This window comes from Rana temporaria, chromosome 3, assembly GCF_905171775.1.
Source record: "Rana temporaria chromosome 3, aRanTem1.1, whole genome shotgun sequence".
Lineage (NCBI taxonomy): Eukaryota > Metazoa > Chordata > Amphibia > Anura > Ranidae > Rana > Rana temporaria.
The window spans coordinates 390,556,622-390,575,610 of NC_053491.1; the positions used below are offsets into that span (position 1 = coordinate 390,556,622).

The 18,989-nt window shown below is 45.8% G+C and overlaps 1 protein-coding gene across 2 annotated transcripts in view; it reads left to right on the top strand.

Annotated features, from left to right (window-relative positions):
• The window catches only part of SMC1B (structural maintenance of chromosomes 1B), a 172,220-nt gene that overhangs the window by 127,525 nt on the left and 25,706 nt on the right, over nucleotides 1–18,989 (top strand). For both annotated transcript variants that reach the window (XM_040345795.1, XM_040345793.1), the window contains exon 17: nucleotides 15,835–15,980. In XM_040345795.1, the coding sequence (XP_040201729.1) occupies nucleotides 15,835–15,980 (146 nt within the window). The remainder of the gene's footprint in view (nucleotides 1–15,834; nucleotides 15,981–18,989) is intronic.

Below are 18,989 nucleotides of genomic sequence, written 5' to 3' on the forward strand. Positions count from 1 at the left end.
GTAGCATTTTTTGTGTAATAATTCAACTTTATAGTTGTTATGCCTATCATAGTAATAGGGGTATAGCATAAAAAGAGAATGAGAATACTAATCTAATTAAAAGGAATAATGGTAATGGTTTTACCTGATTCTAGTTGCAATAATAACTGCCGGGAATAGGGCAGATAAATTGCCCAGGAGAACTGTATAGTCCAAATACTGAATAGTGAGAAATAAAAAAAAGGGAAAGTCAATCCAGGAAAAAATATATTTCCTCATTGTTGACAGATAAGTAAGTAAAAAGTATATTTTCACAAAGTCTGCAAGTGGCAACAAAGTATCACATCCAGATTGTTGTGAATAATAAATTAAACTTGGAAGGAAAGAAAATAATAAAATAATGATAAGACAATGGTAGATGAAAGCATACCTATGACCTGCTGTTGCCTCTGTAAACCAAGGAATGATTCCTCTGGCAGAGCTCACGCTGACACATCAGCTGTGCGGCTCACTAATAAGCTGCCCTCAATCAGAGTGAGATGATACACAGCTGAGTAGGGGGCAGCTCCTCACTCTAAGATGGGCGTGGTAATCACGGCAGATGTCATGGGGATTACCCATAGGAACCACAGGGACCGCGTCTGCGCAGAAGAAGAGCATCCCTCTAGGAGATGCTGAATCTAACGCGCCGGCGCGGGGAAGGGGAACTCCTGGGAAAGTGCACTTTCCCAGGAGTTCCCCTTCCCCGCGCCGGCGCGTTAGATTCAGCATCTCCTAGAGGGATGCTCTTCTTCTGCGCAGACGCGGTCCCTGTGGTTCCTATGGGTAATCCCCATGACATCTGCCGTGATTACCACGCCCATCTTAGAGTGAGGAGCTGCCCCCTACTCAGCTGTGTATCATCTCACTCTGATTGAGGGCAGCTTATTAGTGAGCCGCACAGCTGATGTGTCAGCGTGAGCTCTGCCAGAGGAATCATTCCTTGGTTTACAGAGGCAACAGCAGGTCATAGGTATGCTTTCATCTACCATTGTCTTATCATTATTTTATTATTTTCTTTCCTTCCAAGTTTAATTTATTATTCACAACAATCTGGATGTGATACTTTGTTGCCACTTGCAGACTTTGTGAAAATATACTTTTTACTTACTTATCTGTCAACAATGAGGAAATATATTTTTTCCTGGATTGACTTTCCCTTTTTTTTATTTCTCACTATTCAGTATTTGGACTATACAGTTCTCCTGGGCAATTTATCTGCCCTATTCCCGGCAGTTATTATTGCAACTAGAATCAGGTAAAACCATTACCATTATTCCTTTTAATTAGATTAGTATTCTCATTCTCTTTTTATGCTATACCCCTATTACTATGATAGGCATAACAACTATAAAGTTGAATTATTACACAAAAAATGCTACATTCTTCTAATTAATTTAGATTCGTTTGATACTTTGCAGCCTATATAGGCGTTTATATTTATATTAACATTATCTTTATTACTGCTGTCGTTTGCAGTTTTAATAATTAATTTTCAAACTAATCTGTCATTATACAATCTGATGATGTAGTGAATGACTTCCTATTTTGTGCAGTATAGTATTGACAGAAATCTTTTGGGATGAATTATATCCATCTCTTCTGAGACTACCTCATCATCAATCTTCCCATTTTTTCTATCATCATTTTAATCAGGTAATAATCATTAATTCTTTTACACATATCTCTCTACAGTTGTCTGTTCATCGCAATTTTTCTCCCTTTCTGGTTACCTTTTTTCTTTCTCCTTTTTTATTTGTTAATTTTCCAATATTCCTAAAAATATTTTTATTCTGTACCTACAGTACCTGCTTGCCTCCGGCTCCTCTTCCTCTATAGGCTTGCATCCAGGCTCTGTGCATTGCACGGCGATCCTACCCGCATGCTTAAGAGGATCATTTCCTCTTTTTCCCATCCCTCCTTCCATCTATCTGGGATTCTCCATCTGGGACTTTGAGCCAATTACGGCCAATCATTCAGGTTTTTTTAGTCCACTTTTACAGGTAAATATATTCTTTATAATTATTATTTATTTTTTTCGTTAAAGTCCACAGCTACCACAGATACTCCATTAACTCGACTTTCGTTTATTTAAATAAAATACATTATCTTTATGTTCTATAATAAACGATGATTATATTAAACTCTATGGTCAACCAGACATGTTTGTATGTACTGATATAATGAATTTATGTGACTATTTGTATATATTATGATTTATATGTTCCTGTTCATTGATATACTCTTTGTTTGCTCAGACTACTGCCCCCCATTGGTTCCTGACGAAGCCCCCTTGGGCGAAACTAGTAGAACCGTTACATGTGGGATGAAATGAAGATCACCTGCATCTATATGCACTTGAAGTATCATTTTACTTGATAGTCTGGAATTTGTCTAGTATGCATTCTATAGTATTCAATGTACAATATTTTTGCTTTTTTCTTCCTTTTTTTCTTTTTCTATGTCTTTTTATAAAGAAAACCTTTTTACAAAATAAATATTTTTGATATTCATATCGGTGTTGTGGCTCTCATGATTGAGGTTGACCAGGCCCACATATTTCTACAGAATTTTACTGTCGATGCTTTAACAAGAGTCCCCATATTTTTCCTGTATAAGGAAACCCCCATATATCCTCTTTCATAGAGGGACTTGAAAGCTGACAGTCAATCCTTATTTAATCAATGTTTATGCTCTGTCAATCCACTTATATCGTGTTTTTGACTCCTTTTCACATCCTTCTTGAGCTCCCAAATAAATATCCTTTTCCCCCCACTTCCATTTGTTTGGAACAAGCATTGAATGTTGGCTGTGGTCATGTGCACTGCACTGTGCATACTACAAATCCCATAATTTATAGTCCCTAGTCCAACTCAAGAGCTAGCATGGGAGGGTGGCCACCGTCCTACATACAATGGGATCATGGACCACGGACCACAAACGTAGACTCCCTTATACAGGAAACTAGATCACAGCAGCTAACAAAAAAAAAGGAGTTTGGAGGAGCTAAGAGTTAAAGCGGTTGTAAACCTTAATTTTTCACTTTTACCTACAGGTAAGCCTATAACAAGGCTTACCTGTAGGTAAAAAGAATATCTCCTAAACCTGTACGGTTTAGGAGATATTCCCCTCGCAATGCGGGCGGCGCATGCGCAGGAGGGATCCACGGCGGAAGATCCGGCAGCCGCCGGACCTTGCCGATTTTAAATCGCACGCGCGGGAGTGACGTCATCGCCGCTCCAGCCAATCACAGCGCTGGAGCGGCGCCGCTCCAGCCAATCACAGCGCTGGAGCGGCGATACCCGGAAGACACGCCGGAGCAAGATGACATCTCGCTCGGCGTGAACCAGGTAAGTGTTGTTCACCTCGTTTTGAGGTAAGTATTTCATAATCAGCTATTATGCGGTGCATACTAGCTGATTATGCATTTTGCCTTGCAGGTAAAAAAAAAAAAAAAAATTGTATATGCGGTTTACAACCGCTTTAATAATATATACTGGAACAGATTTTTTATTTATTTTTTGTACGAGATATTAGTGGCACTTTAAACTGTCTTTCTCCTGAGAGGCACTGCATATTTGTTCACAAATAAAATGTAGGCTGAGAGCACTAAACTCTGGAATGTTAATACAGAATCATAGTTTCTTCAACGTGAGTAGCAGAGTCTCTCAAAAAAGCCAATTCAGTGAGGCTTCATTTCACTGACCGTTTATGCATCTGTTTGACAGGCATACTGTATGTGTAAAGTGAGATGAAATCTACAAACACACCATGTTACTAAATGGCTTCTACTTTACACTACTACTACTTTATATTGCCATCATATTGTGATAGTGATAATATATAACTCAACTCAGACAAGTTCTTTCTGTTTTGTTGGTGTTCCTTGTGCCACTGGCAGAGAAATATATTATTTATTTTGTACTTTATATACTTTGTACAGGACGTCGAGGGTGTGTCCTGGGCAGCAGGTATAGTTTTGCATTTGGTTTGTGGCACTTTTAAGGGTGACCATGAGAGACATTTTTTAACACTCTGGTTCTCACCCATAAAGGACGAGGATGCTTGTGGGTAGAGCTGCACGATTAATCGTCAAGAATCGTTATCGCGATCTTTTCCCGTTGCAATTCTTGACACAGGGTTTCGCGATCTTTGACATGAAAATAATTTTCTGCACTTTGGTATGCAAAGAATTTCCTGTCTGCTCTCAGCCAAAAGTCAGTCTGGGCAATCTGCCAAGTCTGGGCAGCCTGCCAAGTTTTAAAAACATTCTTTATCAGTGGAAAGTTAAGTCTAAACATTGTGTCACTTCAAAGGAATAAACTTCTGTATGTAAATTAGGGAACGTTTAACCACTTTAACACCGAGGGCCAGATCCACAAAAGAGATGCGACTGCGTATCTCCAGATACGCCGTCGTATCTCTGAGTCCGGCCAGTCGTATCTATGCGCCTGATTCTTAGAATCAGTTACGCATAGATATCTATTAGATCCGACAGGCGTAAGTCTCTTACGCCGTCGGATCTTAACTGCATATTTACGATGGCCGCTAGGGGCGTGTACGCTGATTTACGCGTCGAATATGTAAATCAGCTAGATACGCGAATTCACGAACGTACGCCCGGCCGACGCAGTACATTTACGCCGTTTACGTTAGGCTTTTCCCGTCATAAAGTTACCCCTGCTATATGAGGCGTATATGCAGCGCAACCAATGTTAAGTATGGCCGTCGTTCCCGCGACGAAATTTGAAAATTTTACGTCGTTTGCGAATAGGGCTGGACGTAATTTACGTTCACGTCAAAACCAATGACGTCCTTGCGGCGTACTTTGGAGCAATGCACACTGGGAAATTCCACGGACGGCGCATGCGCCGTTTGGGAAAAACGTCAATCACGTCGGGTCAAGCCTGATTTCCATAACACATGCCCACCTCTTCACATTTTGAATTAGGCGGGCTTACGCCGGCCTATTTACGATACGCCGCCGCAACTTTTTTTTGAGAATACGGCACTTGCCTGTAAAAGTTGCGGAGGCGTAACGTACATAGGATACAACGTTGCGCCATTCTACGTGGATCTACCCCCAAACCTTTTTCTGACAGCTCTTTTCAAGTTAAAATCTTTTTTTTTTTGTTTGCTAGAAAATTACTTAGAACCCCCAAACATTATATATTTTTTTAGTAGAGACCCTAGGGAATAAAATGGCGGTTGTTGCAATATTTTACGTTGCACTGTATTTGCGCAGCAGTCTTTTTAAATGCAATTTTTTGGGAAAAAATCACTTTAATGAATTAAAAAAAAAATAGCCAGTAAAGTTAGCCCATTTTTTTTGTATAAATGTAAAAGATTTTACGCCGTGAGAATCGTGATCTTAATTCTAAGGAACAAAAATGGTGATTCTCATTTTGGCCAGAATCGTGCAGCTCTACTTGTGGGGTAGTCTACCAGAGAGGAGAGGACTGATTTACAGTACGCTCTGGATTGCTAAATCCTCATATAAGACCCAGAATTTGGAGGTTCAGACAGACTTTGGTTGGGAAAGAGCCTCTAAATTCTGATTACAGGGACTTTAACCTAGCTGCAGGGGAGGTCTGAGAAAGAGCAAAAAGGAGTCACATTGTCTGTAAGGTACAGTGAAGTGGTTTACAGCTGTGAGCAAGTGTCTGACAAGTAAGAAGTTGTTTGCTTAGCCCTTGCAGCCTTTGCAGTACCCCCGAAGCAAACAAAAACCCTAAACCCAAGTGTGGGGCTGGTATATTGGTGTTAAGCTCATATGTTGTATTGATTATACCAGGACGTGGTCTATTTGCTTTATTTTTGCTGACGAAAGATGTTTTGGGAGTCTAATAAAGACTCTGGGCCATATTCTCTCTAAATATCCGCCTGCTTCGCTTAGGGCACTTACACTCCGCTGTCCCAACTTACTGGAGCAGGTGTTGTATTCCCCAACCACTTGCTCCATAAGTTGGGACAGCGGAGTGTAAGTGTCCCGGCGTAGCCTGGCGGATCTCCAAGGGGGCGTCTTCCATTCAAATGAAGCGCGCCCCCGATGCGAAAGAACTGGGCATGCGCCGGGCTGCAAAAAGCCCAGTGCGCATGCTCCAGTTCTCGGCGGAAAACGTCAATGACGCCGACGTGTGCGTCATTGACGTAAAGTCGTATTCAAGAACGACTTACGTAAACGACGAAAAAACACGACGGGGACCCGACGCCATCCGTAACATGGCCTACGCGAGACTTGCGGAAACTTACCCCTCATATAGCAGGGGTAAGTTTCCGCTTACGCAAACGACGTTAGCGACGGTTACGCGACGCGAACTCGTTTGTGAATCGGCGTAGAAGGATCATTTGCATATGCAAATGACTCCTTCATGTAAATGCCATCTAGCGGCGGCCGGCGTCATTGCATTTAACATCCGCCAGTGTAAGTGACTTACAGATGGCGGATCTTAAGTGTATCTATGCAAAAATGATTCTAAGAATCAGGAGCATAGATACACGGGTCAAAAAAGGGAGTTACGATGGAGTATCCTGAGTTACTCCATCGTAACTTTACTCAGAATATGGCCCTCTTACTTTTACAGCAGCTGGCTGGTGAGCCCGGGCTTTCCATACAACAATGTACTCATGCAGGGCCGATCCTAGGGTCACAGATGCCTGGGTGCAGAAATATTTATGGCGCCCCCACATGGTCAGAGACTGCAGACATGATAAGAAAAGAACAACAAAGGCGCACCAGCCTAGTGTATTACCGTTATAGAAAATTTATTGAAATACAAGATACAAGACCTACTCACAACTGTGGTAGAAAGGATCGCAGTAAGAGGCTTATTCCACACGGGCTGCAGCATGTAGACACCGAACCACACTCCAAAGGATAGATCGATAGATCATTTTGGGGCGATTTAAAAGAGACATCGCTTTCCTAGATGTAGATCAAGCCAGGCTATCGTGATCTATAGCGGCGATGGTGCACTTCCGCATGAGGCAGTACGTGGAGCGCCTCCATCTTGGAAAGCAATACCTCTTCTAAATCGCCCCAAATGATCTATCGATCTATCCTTTGGAGTGTGGTTCGGTGTCTACATACTGCAGCCCATGTGGAATAAGCCTCTTACTGTGATCCTTTCTACCACAGTTGTGAGTACGTCTTGTATGTTGTATTTCAATAAATTTGCTATAACGGTAATAGACTAGGCTGGTGTGCCTTTGTTGTTCTTTTCCTGTTTTCTATTAGGATATCCCCATCCATGAAGGGTAGCAGGGCCAGTGGTATGGTTATTGTTATTTCCATGGACCATTGATTGTTCGACAATCCACTCATGCGCAGGAGTATTTGTTTTCTGTTTTCAAAACTGCAGACATGATACAAGAGATGGTCAGAGACTGCAGACATACTACAGGAGATGGTCAGAGACTGCAGACATGCTACAGGATATGTTTAGAGACTGCATATTAAATGCAGGAGATGGTCAGAGACTGCAGATATACTACAGGATATGGTCAGAGACTGCAGATATAATACAGGATATGGTCAGAGGCTCCAGACATACTACAGGAGATGCTCAGAGACTGCAGATATAATACAGGAGATGCTCAAGGACTGCCGCTATAGTCTCCGGCTGCTTCCTTCTCCTCTGACAGGAGGAGGGAGGGAGGATGGACTTGGGCAGGAAACACAGCGACGGTGGCGGCTGCACAGTCCCTCCTCCTCTGATCTTCTCCTGTCAGTTGCCGGCAGAGAGAGCTGCCTCTGGACACAGACAAGAAAAGGAGGAGGTGGCGGAAGGTGAGCACTCTAGCACTTCAGCGCCCCCACCTCTGTGGCGCCTGGGTGCGCTGTCCCCCGTGCACCTGCCCAGGATCGGCCCTATACTCATGCAATTTTGATATATTTCAAGCTGGAATGTTTGTTGTTTAATGTATACAAAGTAATTAACATTTTATTTAATTATAGCTGAACCCCACAAAAGACAGGTGTAATATACTGTATTGTAGCTTACAGTGCTTATGTGTATTGGCTGTATTTTTTTCTCTTTCGTTCATAGACGGACACAGCCTTCATTGACCTTCTACAGCACTTAAGGTGTTAAAAACTTTCCTTCATGCCGCTCCTCCCAGGGGGCGTGGCTCCCCCAGGCATAACCCACACCCTGCTTTAGCAGCCTCAGTTTGTTTTCTGCCTAACGACAGGAGGTCAAGGCTCTCTCTGGAGTTCCTGGACTCTGGAGTTTTTTTCTGGCGATTTTTTCTTGCTTTTTTTATTATTTTGTTCCTGCATTTTTGAATCCTGCGATTCTTCTATCAACAGCCGACTGGGTGACAGGCTGGGTCCTCGACCCTTGTAGTCCCCCCATGTTCGGCCTTCGAGCGTGTGCCGGCCCTCAGCTCAGCTTTGGGACGTCCACGACAGGCCCCGTTGCTCCAGGGGCGGCCGGGGAACTTCGGTTCTAGGGCACACATATGACCGGTCTCTATGGCTTTGTCACAGTGTGTCTGGCCGACAGCCATGCCGTTTACGGACGTTGGTTCTGTCTGGGATACCTCCAGCCGGGTAGCCGCAGGACAGGTAAGTAGTGGCCCCTTACTCAGGTAAGTGGTCTGGCTGGTGGTTTCCCTGGGGAGGTCGACTGAGGGTCCGCCCTGCTTTCCTCTCTCCCCTTCCTCTCCCTCCTTCCCCTGACTGGGTAGTGGCTGTGAAGGGGGGCCTCCTGGGTTTTCTTTGTTACCACCGGAGCCCGTGTGTTGTTGGGGGACTGTGTTGTTACTCTAAGGCCCCATACTCACGAGCAAACATGTCTGCTGAAACTGGCCCGCAGGCCAGTTTCAGCAGACATGTTTGGTCGTGTGTGGGCGCGAGCGGGCCGAATTCCAGCAAACATTTGCCCGCCGGGCCTTTTCCCAGCAGACAAATATTCCTGGACTTGTTTTAAAACAGCCCGCTGGAATTCTGCCCGCTCGGACATGTACGGTCGTCAGTACAGACCTACCGTACATGTCCAGACGCCCGCCGTCCCTCGCATGCGTCGAATGACTTCGACGCATGCGTGGAAGCATTTTAAAGGCGGGCCGCCCACGTCGCCGCGTCATTGTCGCGGCGACACCGCGGACACGCCCCGCGTATTGTTTACGCGCGGACTTCTGTACGATGGTGTGTACAACCATCGTACAGAAGCCCTCTGGCAGACATGTATGGTGAAAACGGTCCGACGGACCGCTTTCACCATACATGTTTGGTCGTGAGTACCCGGCCTAAGGGGTGCTGCTGTGTTCTATGAGGTAATTTTTACCTCAGACAGCGGCCGTCTTGAAAATCTCCTTGGTAACGCTGTGATTCTTTTCTGAGGTGACAGACAAAGCACAGCCAGTGCTGCTGTGTTCTATGAGGTGATTTTTTACCTCAGATGGTGGCCATCTTGGAAATCTCCTTGGTAACGCTGTGATTCTTCCCTGGGGAAACAGACAAAGCACAGCCAGTGCTGCTGTGTTCTATGAGGTAATTTTTACCTCAGATGGTGGCCATCTTGGAAATCTCCTTGGTAACGATGTGATTCTTCCCTGAGATGACTCAGCACAGCCTCTGGTTTCTTCTACCAGTTTTAGTGCTGTGAAACGCTGTGAATCTTCCATGAGGTGAAGACACATCACAGCCAGCACATCAGAGCACACCTGAGGTTTTTCAGCTCCCTCTGCAGCTGGGTGGGGTGGTGAATACCGGGGGCCCCCATGCTCTGCAATAGCAGCAAGGAGGTGACCAGTGTTTTTTTTTTTGTCCTGCCTTGCAGGGTGGGTGACTCAGCGCTGACACTATGGAACTCAAGCTATGCCTGAGTTAACCCTTAACGCCCCTCCCCCTGCCACATCTGTTATGTTGGCTGTCCTGGGTTTCTTGCCAGGTTTGAAGCAGCTAGTGCCCGGATAGGGGGTAAAAAAGCGCCCCCTCCCTGAAGCCTGCTTCTGGGGATGACACAGAATCGCAGTTTTTTTCTGGTTCTGTTATGTCAGAGGCTGCGGGTTTTAACCCTTTATGGATAGTGAGGATGACTCTGCTGCAGTCAGTTGCTGGCAAGAATTTGTTGGAGCTCTTGTTTTCTGTGGTGCGTGAGACTCTAAAAATTGAGGATGTGGCGGAGACACCTCCGTGTCAGTACCAGCAGACTACCACGCACCACTGAAGGGTTTCCTTGTGTTCCTTATTTGGACGATATGTTATACAAGGAATGGGATGCACCACAAAAAGTTTGTCAAAAAACTTTGCAACCCGTTACCCCCTTGAGGGGGGCTTTAAAAAATAAATAAATAAATAAAAAGTAGGTCTCTCCTCCGCCAGTGGATCCCCCTGTGTCCATACTGTGCATGGCCACCACGTTGCCTGTGGAAGGGGCTCCTGCATTTCAGGATCCCGCTGATAGGAGAGTGGAGGCCGTGGCCCGCTCCCTATTCACGGTGGTGGGTTCGGCGGTGAGGCCGGCTCTGGCCGGGGCCCTGGTCAGGCCCCGACTAAAAGGGCGAAGCTCCTGCTGCAGGAGCTGGAAGAAGGACCTCTAAGGTGGCCTTGGTGATGGCCGTTAAGGGTGAACGGTCCTTTTGGGTCTTCCCTGACTGGCATCATTGAGGATGCCACGGGTGGTAAGCGCATGCTGTTCCCACAGTCTGGGAAGGGCTAGGGACCTCGCCCTGTGCAAGGACCCTCCTTGCCTAGCTCTGGGCGTTTTTTCGCTCGCCCTGTGCGGTGGGGGTAGGTCTACATGGTGCTTGAATCCCCGCTGCGGGGTAGCAGCGCACCGGATACCGCATGCCTAACAAGTCTGCGGACATACCTGCTTCCGCCTGAGGGTCTGCTCCCGCCCGTGTCTCGGGTGGGAGACTGGCTTTGCATTGCGAAGTGTTTTCCTTGGGGTACAAGATTGAGTTTCTCTCTTGTCTGCCAAACAGGTTTTTTCCCTCCGGCTTCTGGCCTCCTCCGGTTCGCCGGTTGACTCCGTCAGGGGCTGTCCAGGATCTTCTGGTCAGGGGAGAGATTGTGCCAGTTCCCTCGTTGGAACGGTCTCGGGGTTTTACTCCATTCTGTTTGTGTCCCCACGGAGGATGGGGCCCGGTCAATCCTGGGCCTCAAGTCCCTCGTTTTGTTTTGTCAATTTTCTGGCATCCTTGGATGTCATGAACGTGTACCTGCATATCCTCAAACCACCGGAGATTCTGTGCTTTGCGGTCGGGGGGGACCATTTTCAATGGTGTCCTTCCCATTCAGCGGGTTTTTTTACCAAGGTGCTCGTACCGATACTGGCCCGGCTGTGACAGCGGGGGTTTGTTATCATGGGATGTCTGGACGACATTCTCCTACGAGCTTCTTCGAGCTCTGCATTGGTGGAGCCGTGTCTATCACGTGTCAGGCTCTCTGAGTGTTCGGCTGGTTTCTGGATTGTCCTGAAATCAGGGTTGATTTCGTCTCAGGGATACCTGGGACTGGTCCTGGATTCCTCCGGGGCGGGAGTGTTTTTCTCCTAGCGGAAAAACTTCAGACTCTGCTATCTGCTGTGCAGCAGTTGCCGACCCAGAAGCGGTCATCTCTGCGATTCTGCAGGAAGGTTCTGGGTCAGTTGGTAGCCTCTTTCGAGGCGGTTCCGTATGCCCAATTCCACGCCAGGGTACTACGGAGGGAACTGCTGTCACGATGGGACTAGCTTCCGTCATCTCTGGATTACCAGATTCAGTTGAGTCATCTGATCATGTCTCCCCTGGGTGGTGGCTGGCGTTTCCGGTGCTACGGGCCGGAAAGTCATTTTTCTGCAGGCCACTGGACAGTGGTCACGACGGATGCCAGCCTCTCCGGTTGGGGAGGGGCGCTTTGGGGCACCCAGTCAGCCCAGGGGCACTGGACTCAGGTGGAGTCCTGCCTACTGATCAACGTTCTGGAGCTCCGAGCAATCAAGCTTTGCCTTACCAGGTGGTCCCTGGATCTACAGGGCCGACCGGTCAGGATCCTGTCCGATAACACCACGTCCGTGGCGTAGGTTGATCATCAGGGAGGCACACGGAGTTCTGTTGCAGCGACGGGGGTCGCGCGCATCCTTTCGGTGGGCCGAAGGGTCCGTTCCGGCTCTATCGGCCGGGTACATTCCGGGAATACGGAATTGGCTAGCCGACTACCTAAGTCGCACTGCACTGGGCCAAGGAGAGTGGTCTCTCCACCCGCAGGTGTTTCGGGGTCTGTGCCGAAAGTGGGGCACTCCGAACGTGGACCTTCTAGCGTCCCGTCTCTATCGGTAGGTGCCACGGTTCGTGGCCAGGTTTAAGGACCCGTGGGCGGACGCGTCAGGCGCGTTGGTGGCTCCTTGGGGTCGCTGTCGCCTACTTTACACCTTCCCTCCTCGGAAGCTTCTTCCTCGCCTGCTGCGCAGAGTAGAAGCTGTAGGGATTCTATCGGTCCTGATTGCCCCAGATTGGCCGCGTCGCTTCTGGTACGCGGACCAGGTGCGTCTGCTGGCAGACGCCCCCTAGCGTCTTCCCCTGGGAATTGATTTTCTGTTACAGGGTCCGATCTTCCACCCTGTTTCACAGCCACCGGCCTTAGCGGCGTGGCTGTTGAGAGCCAGGGGCTTAAGGACCGAGGCCTATTGGGCTCGGTGGTCTCTACCGTGCTGCCTGCACGGAAGTCTACCTCACGTAGGTTTTTTCCTCATACATGGAAGGCCTACTTCTCTGTGTGTGGGGAGATGAACTGGCACTCTCGTACATGCGTTGTGTACAGGATTCTGCTGTCTTTGCAGCAGGGAGTGGTTCAGGCTCTCGCCTTACGTATGGTTAGGAGCCAGATTTCTGCTCTGGCTGTTTTTACTTGCAGCGACTCTTGGCATCGCACTCCTGGGTGCGTGCGTTGGGTCAGGGGGTCTGGCAGGTGGCCCCTCCGGTGCGCCCTCCATTACCCCCATGGGACTTGAATTTAGTCCTTTCAGTGCTTCGGAATGCTCCCTTTGAGGACATTCGGGAGGTTTTTTGTTTATTGTCACAAAAGGTGATTTTATTTCTGGTAGCAATTACCTCGATCAGACGGGTGTCTGTCCGTTCTGGCGGCCTTGTCTTGCAAGGCTCCCTGCTTGGTCATCCGTAAGGATGAGGTGGTGCTGCGACCGCAGCCATTTTTTCTCCCTAAGGTCTTTTCGGCTTTTCACTTGGATGGGGACATTGTTCTTCCATCCTTATGTCCTCAGCCGAAGAACCCGAAGGAGGCCACTTTACATTCTTTGGATGTGGTTCGGGCCCTTCGAGTTTACTTGTCGGCGACAGCTCTGTTCCGGAAGTCGGACTCGCTGTTCGTGTCTGTGTCCGGTCCCAGTAAGGGCCTGGCAGTCTCGTCGGCCAACCATTTCCAGGTGGATCCGCCTATGCCCTGAAGGGCGGGCGCCCCCCTTTCGGGTCATGGCGCATTCGACCAGGGCGATCGGGGCCTCTTGGGCTTTCCGACACCAAGCCTCTGTGTTACAGGTGTGTAAGGCTGCGACCTGGTCGTTGGTCCACGCTTTTTCAAAGTTTTATATGGTGGATGTGAGTGCATCTTCTGATGCCTCCTTCGGCCGCAGGTGTTACAGGCGGCAGTTTAAGGTTGGAGTTCCTCCTTAACTCCGGTTTTTGTTTGGGGTGTAACCTGTTTTTGCTGTGTTATTTTTCCCACCCCTCGAATTTTTTGACACTGCTTGGGGACGTCCCTAAGGTCAATGAAGGCTGTGTCCGTCTATGAACGAAAGAAAAAAAAGGATTTTTGTACTCACCGTAAAATCCATTTCTCTGAGTTCATAGACGGACACAGCACCCACCCCTCCTTTGTTTGTACTGCTTGTTACGAACTGAGGCTGCTAAAGCAGGGTGTGGGTTATGCCTGGGGGAGCCACGCTCCCTGGGAGGAGCGGCATGAAGGAAAGTTTTTAACACCTTAAGTGCTGTAGAATTCTGCCTAAATCTCCTGGTAGGAAGAAGCATAACCCTAAGGTCAATGAAGGCTGTGTCCGTCTATGAACTCAGAGAAATGGATTTTACGGTGAGTACAAAAATCCTTTTTTTTTTAGGTGTTTTTTCCTTTATTTTCACCTAGTGATCAAGCCATTAACACTTCATGGCTTGAAGTGACAGCACATACTAATGGTACTGTATCTATAGAGAAGTAGAATTCACACTAAAGAAAAGTGTGCTGTGGCTGCAGAACACCCCCTCATCTCTATGGCTTAGAGGGGAGTTGTTCTGTAGTTCAGAGGTGAACCTGGCAGGTTTAAAAACACTACTTGAGGTTTCAGTGCAGCACAGCTAGGGTTAACATAAAGTTACTAGCTCAATGTGTTTCTTGCAGGATCAGCGGGTATTTTTTAGTACTTATTAAACATGTATGACAAAACGGGTTCAATGGTATGTTTAACAGATTAAATGGTATCAAATTAGAAAGGTGAATTGTTAGGGTTTACATACACGTTAAGGCTTGGTTCACACCTATGCATTTTTTTATGCTTTTTGCAGAAACGCAGTACAGTCCATTTAACATGGTTTCCTATGGGACATGTTCACGTCTATGCTTTTTTAAGCCGCTGCCTTTGCCGCTGCCTTTTTGGAAAGAGTCAGGGACTGTTTTTTGTTTTTTTTAAGCAAAATGGTGCCTTTTTGGTTCAATAGAATGGAGAAGCTGCAGAAAAGCTTGTAGTGCATTTTTGTCACGATGTTGCTGTATTTTGTGCTTTTGTTTTTTAATCCACCCAACAACAAATTGAGCATAATAAAAAAAAAGCACAAAAAATGCAAAATGCACTGCAAAATCAGGTCAAAAAGCAAACTGTATAGGTGTGAACGAAGCCTTCTAGTTGATACATACAGTTTTTTAATACTTGGGCCTCATGCACACAGGACTTTTTTCTCCACTGGTCATTGCAGGAAAAAAGCAACCTAAAAACTTGCCAAAAGCTGCATTTTGAACACGCGTTTAAGCAAAAGTGTTTTATTAACCAGGATATTTATTTGCCTAGTGTTATTAGGGTAAGTTCACCTTTACAGAAAAATCTGTAAGGTGAACTTACACAGGACACCCTCCTCACTCCCCCCCAGGGAAATCCCCCACAACGTAATCTGCAAAACATACCTCGTCAGGAGGTACGTTTAGGAGCATTCTAATTGGTCGGCGCCAACCAATCGGAAACCTGCGTTGCCCATCCTGTCACTGCGGGCGAAGAAGAGAGAAATCAGCTTGGATTTCAAACCCCCAGACCAGTGCAGCGGCTATACGGGGATCGCCGGACTCCAGGTTAGCAGGACCAAGGGGGATGGCGTCCAGTCCAGTGTGTAAGTTCACTTTACAGATTTCCTGTAAAGGTGAACCTACACTTTAAGCACGTTTCCACGCATCTAGGCGTTGTCAAAAAAAATTATGCCCAAAAGCTCCTCTCCTGAATGCACAATGTTTTGTTTTTGTTTGTTTTTTGTTCAGTCTCAAATCGCTTTTCTTATAATATGCCTGTAAATGCCAATGTGTTTGTGTCCACAGAGGCTTACATACAAGTGTGTTTTACAGGTAAAAAAAAAATTAAAAGATGTCGAACGCCTATATAAGCAGTGTTTTTAATTTCTGTGCATGAGGCCTTAAATTAGTTGCGCAAAATGAAACATAAAACCGTTTGCACAAGTATTCAATTTCATTAAGATTTAGGACTGGAGGTAACAATAGAAACAAGTCCCTTTTAAAAAAGTATTAGGTTAGCAACACACACTTACATATATGTATTGTATATGGCATTTGTCACATAGTAACTTCAAATTTTCTGTGAACTGACTATTATATAGGATGAACAACGATTTCTCAGGTTAGTTGATGAAGCCTTATCTCGGCAACAAGAATTTAAAAATCATCTGATTCACAAACAGTCAGAGGTCTCTCAAGCTCAGAAACTGGTTGAAGAAACACGTAAGAAGCTGATAAATATTAGCAGGTAACTGTGAAACACTTCATGAAAGGTATATTGGTTTGTAATAATGTTCAGAACTAAAAATGTAAAAAAATATAAAATTGACCCATGACAAGCAATTATGAGAATGACCATGCTTTTGCCCTAGTCCTATTTGTGTATGTCTTCGTATGGATTATTGTGTTTTCTTAGATGATTGGCCGTTGAGTAATTCCATTATATGTTATGGATGGCCTAGCATTTTCTAAAAGCTGTCACAGCCTCAACAGATAATTATTCATGTACAGAGAGGGTTCATCTGCAGTATGCATTAGATGAAATTACACCACCTTTATCATATCTGCCTCTTATACATATGTTACTTGGCTTTCACTACAAACTCATCTACAGCACAGCAGTACACTTGTCAGTGAATCACAAGCAAAAGTAGTACCCCTTCACACCTATGAGTATGTGTTGCCACATGCGTTGCAGTACACCTGTCTATCCTTTTGTCAAAGATCCTCAACATGTGTCAAAGCAGAAAAAACAAACGTACATGAACCTCTTTTTCTTTTTCCAGCATACCACAGTCCATATGTTTATTGGTGTATGCAGTGTGTTGAGAATTATGTGCATTGTTTGGTGTGTGAATGTGTCTTGGGGGCCAACAGAAATGAATAGGTACACTCCTAAAACACACACACAAGGACTGTATCCAGTGCACTTAGTAACGCACATGTGTATTATTAGCTCTAGTTTTATATACACCAAGATTATAGACAAAAATACATTTGCTTTCTTGTCCATTGAGGGACACAGGAAGTCCTAAATCTTTGGGTTTTACTGCCATTTTAGGTGTAATCCCTCATTTCTTTGCTAGTAAACTAGGAGGATGGATGTCTTACCTCATGCTGTCTAGAAATGATCTGTGCACATACCTATTTTTATTCAACTTCTGTCCGGTCACCTGATCCAGCAGTTCCGCTCCCCTTTGTCAGTGAGTGGTTTGTGCAAGAAGAGAAGGGAACGCCGACTACAGCTGGGCCATGGAAGCCTATGGGGGACATCACAGCTCCAGGCATTTACAGCTATTGTCAACCACTCCCTTACACAGGTTAGCCAAAACTGCAGGATCACGTGACTGGACCGGAGTGGATTAAAAATGGGTAAGTACACAGCTCTTTTTTGTATGGGGTAAGCAGGATAGGTAGTGGAAGGGGAGAGAGAACATTTTTAAAAAATAGTATTATCCTTTACTACCAATTGTCAGGCACCCGTAGACTTAAACAAAATGACAGCTGTCTACACACAGACACTGACTCTCTGTTGCAAGAGTGTGAATGGAATGATTAAAAGATGGCTTCAGCTTCTGTTCTCTACCCGTAGAGAACTCCTCAGACTTTTTTCACCCTTTCTGGAATTTAGTTTCGGAGGCTTAATTGTTAATTTTACTTATGATTCTTCAACTACTCACTATCTTCTAATACAATAGAAGCACTGCAACCTTGGTAGCACCTTGGGAGACATAGTCAGACTGCATGCCGTGGGGATGGCCTGTAATATTGCTTTGGCCAGTGGATCTTGCTTGGGCGATCAACTCGGTACAACACGTGTATATTATAAAGGTCCAGAGCCATGGTACATCCCTACAGAACATAGACCCTGAAGACTCATTTGGGGTATGCCCTTCGTCACAGGCGAAACCTGAACCCTAAACACGAATGTGAAAATCGTTGCGCAAACTCAAGCAATCCTACTGCAATTCAAAGTCCATCAGAAAGGAGTCTTTAAGGGGTAAAATTGTATTGATGGAACAGGATTAAAGGTCCACTGATTCGGGGCCAGCCTTGTGTGGGGGAGCAGAAGCGATTTCCAAAACATGCAAAGAAAGAATGATACAGGTGCCTCTGCGTGTAGACTGTAGGTATATATGGTTTAAAAATGCAATACGTAAAACTCACATTTTGGAAGACAATAAAAGGCACATTATAAAGTAGCAGATGTGCGGTCGTGTGTAGACCGCACTGGTTCATGCCGAGTGCGTCTTTGCCACTCCTACGACTGTGTTGGCCAGCTAGATGGTGGTGTGATGGAGGAGAGCCAAAACCGAGGGCTGGAATGCTCCCTGGACTGCAGCGCTGGTTGTGATGATATCACCGCCGTGCTCACCACTCCTTTTGGCACATGCGCACTCAAGAGATGGAAAGACGGCTTGCTCCATTGTCAAGCCACACAAAAGGAGAATTCATTCTTTCCACCATCTAGCCGGCCATAAGAGCGGCAAAGACAGCTCTCGGCATGGACCAGTGCGGACATTTGCTACTTTATGATGTCTTCTATTGTCTTCCAAAATGTGTGTTTTATTTATTGTATTTTTACCAAATATACCTAGTCTACACTCAGAAGCCTGGACCCTATATAGGGACCAGCAACATGGACAGGTAAGACTGAGTCGCCCTTTTTTCTTCACCGTTGCTGTAGTTCCACAGAAAGTTTTAAAATTGATTTCACTGTTTATGTGTATCCTGAATAAGTACACCTTTTATACATTAAAACAATCAGGAAACCTATACAGAGTTAGGCTGTATTTACACTGCAACAACTGAGAGGGGCTGCAGAGATTCACCGCTACAGCAGCTCTTTCCATTGCTGGCTGCAGTAGGGGGCAGTGTGGTGTGCAATTCAGTCCATTGCATGGCTCCCTTTTTTGGTTTTGTACTTACTACTTACTTTATTTGAAGTGTACACAGCATATACTTCATTCACGCAATGTACAGCTATGCAATGTGCTGTGTTGATGTGCATGGCCATGAAATTCAACATGGTGCGCTGTGATTAAATGCAGCATGTCTGCATTTCATTGCAGTGTGAATGTGACACATAGGAAACAATTCCTGTTTCCTGTGTTTACCATGCAGTAAAACATCTGTCATCACATTTAGTTAAACTTTTCAAACTTGGTGCTAAATTTCAACTAGAGAAGCACCGAAATTACAGCGGCTAAAAATTGTGTTTTCAGCATTTTACCCGTAAAGAAAAATGTGCCGAAAA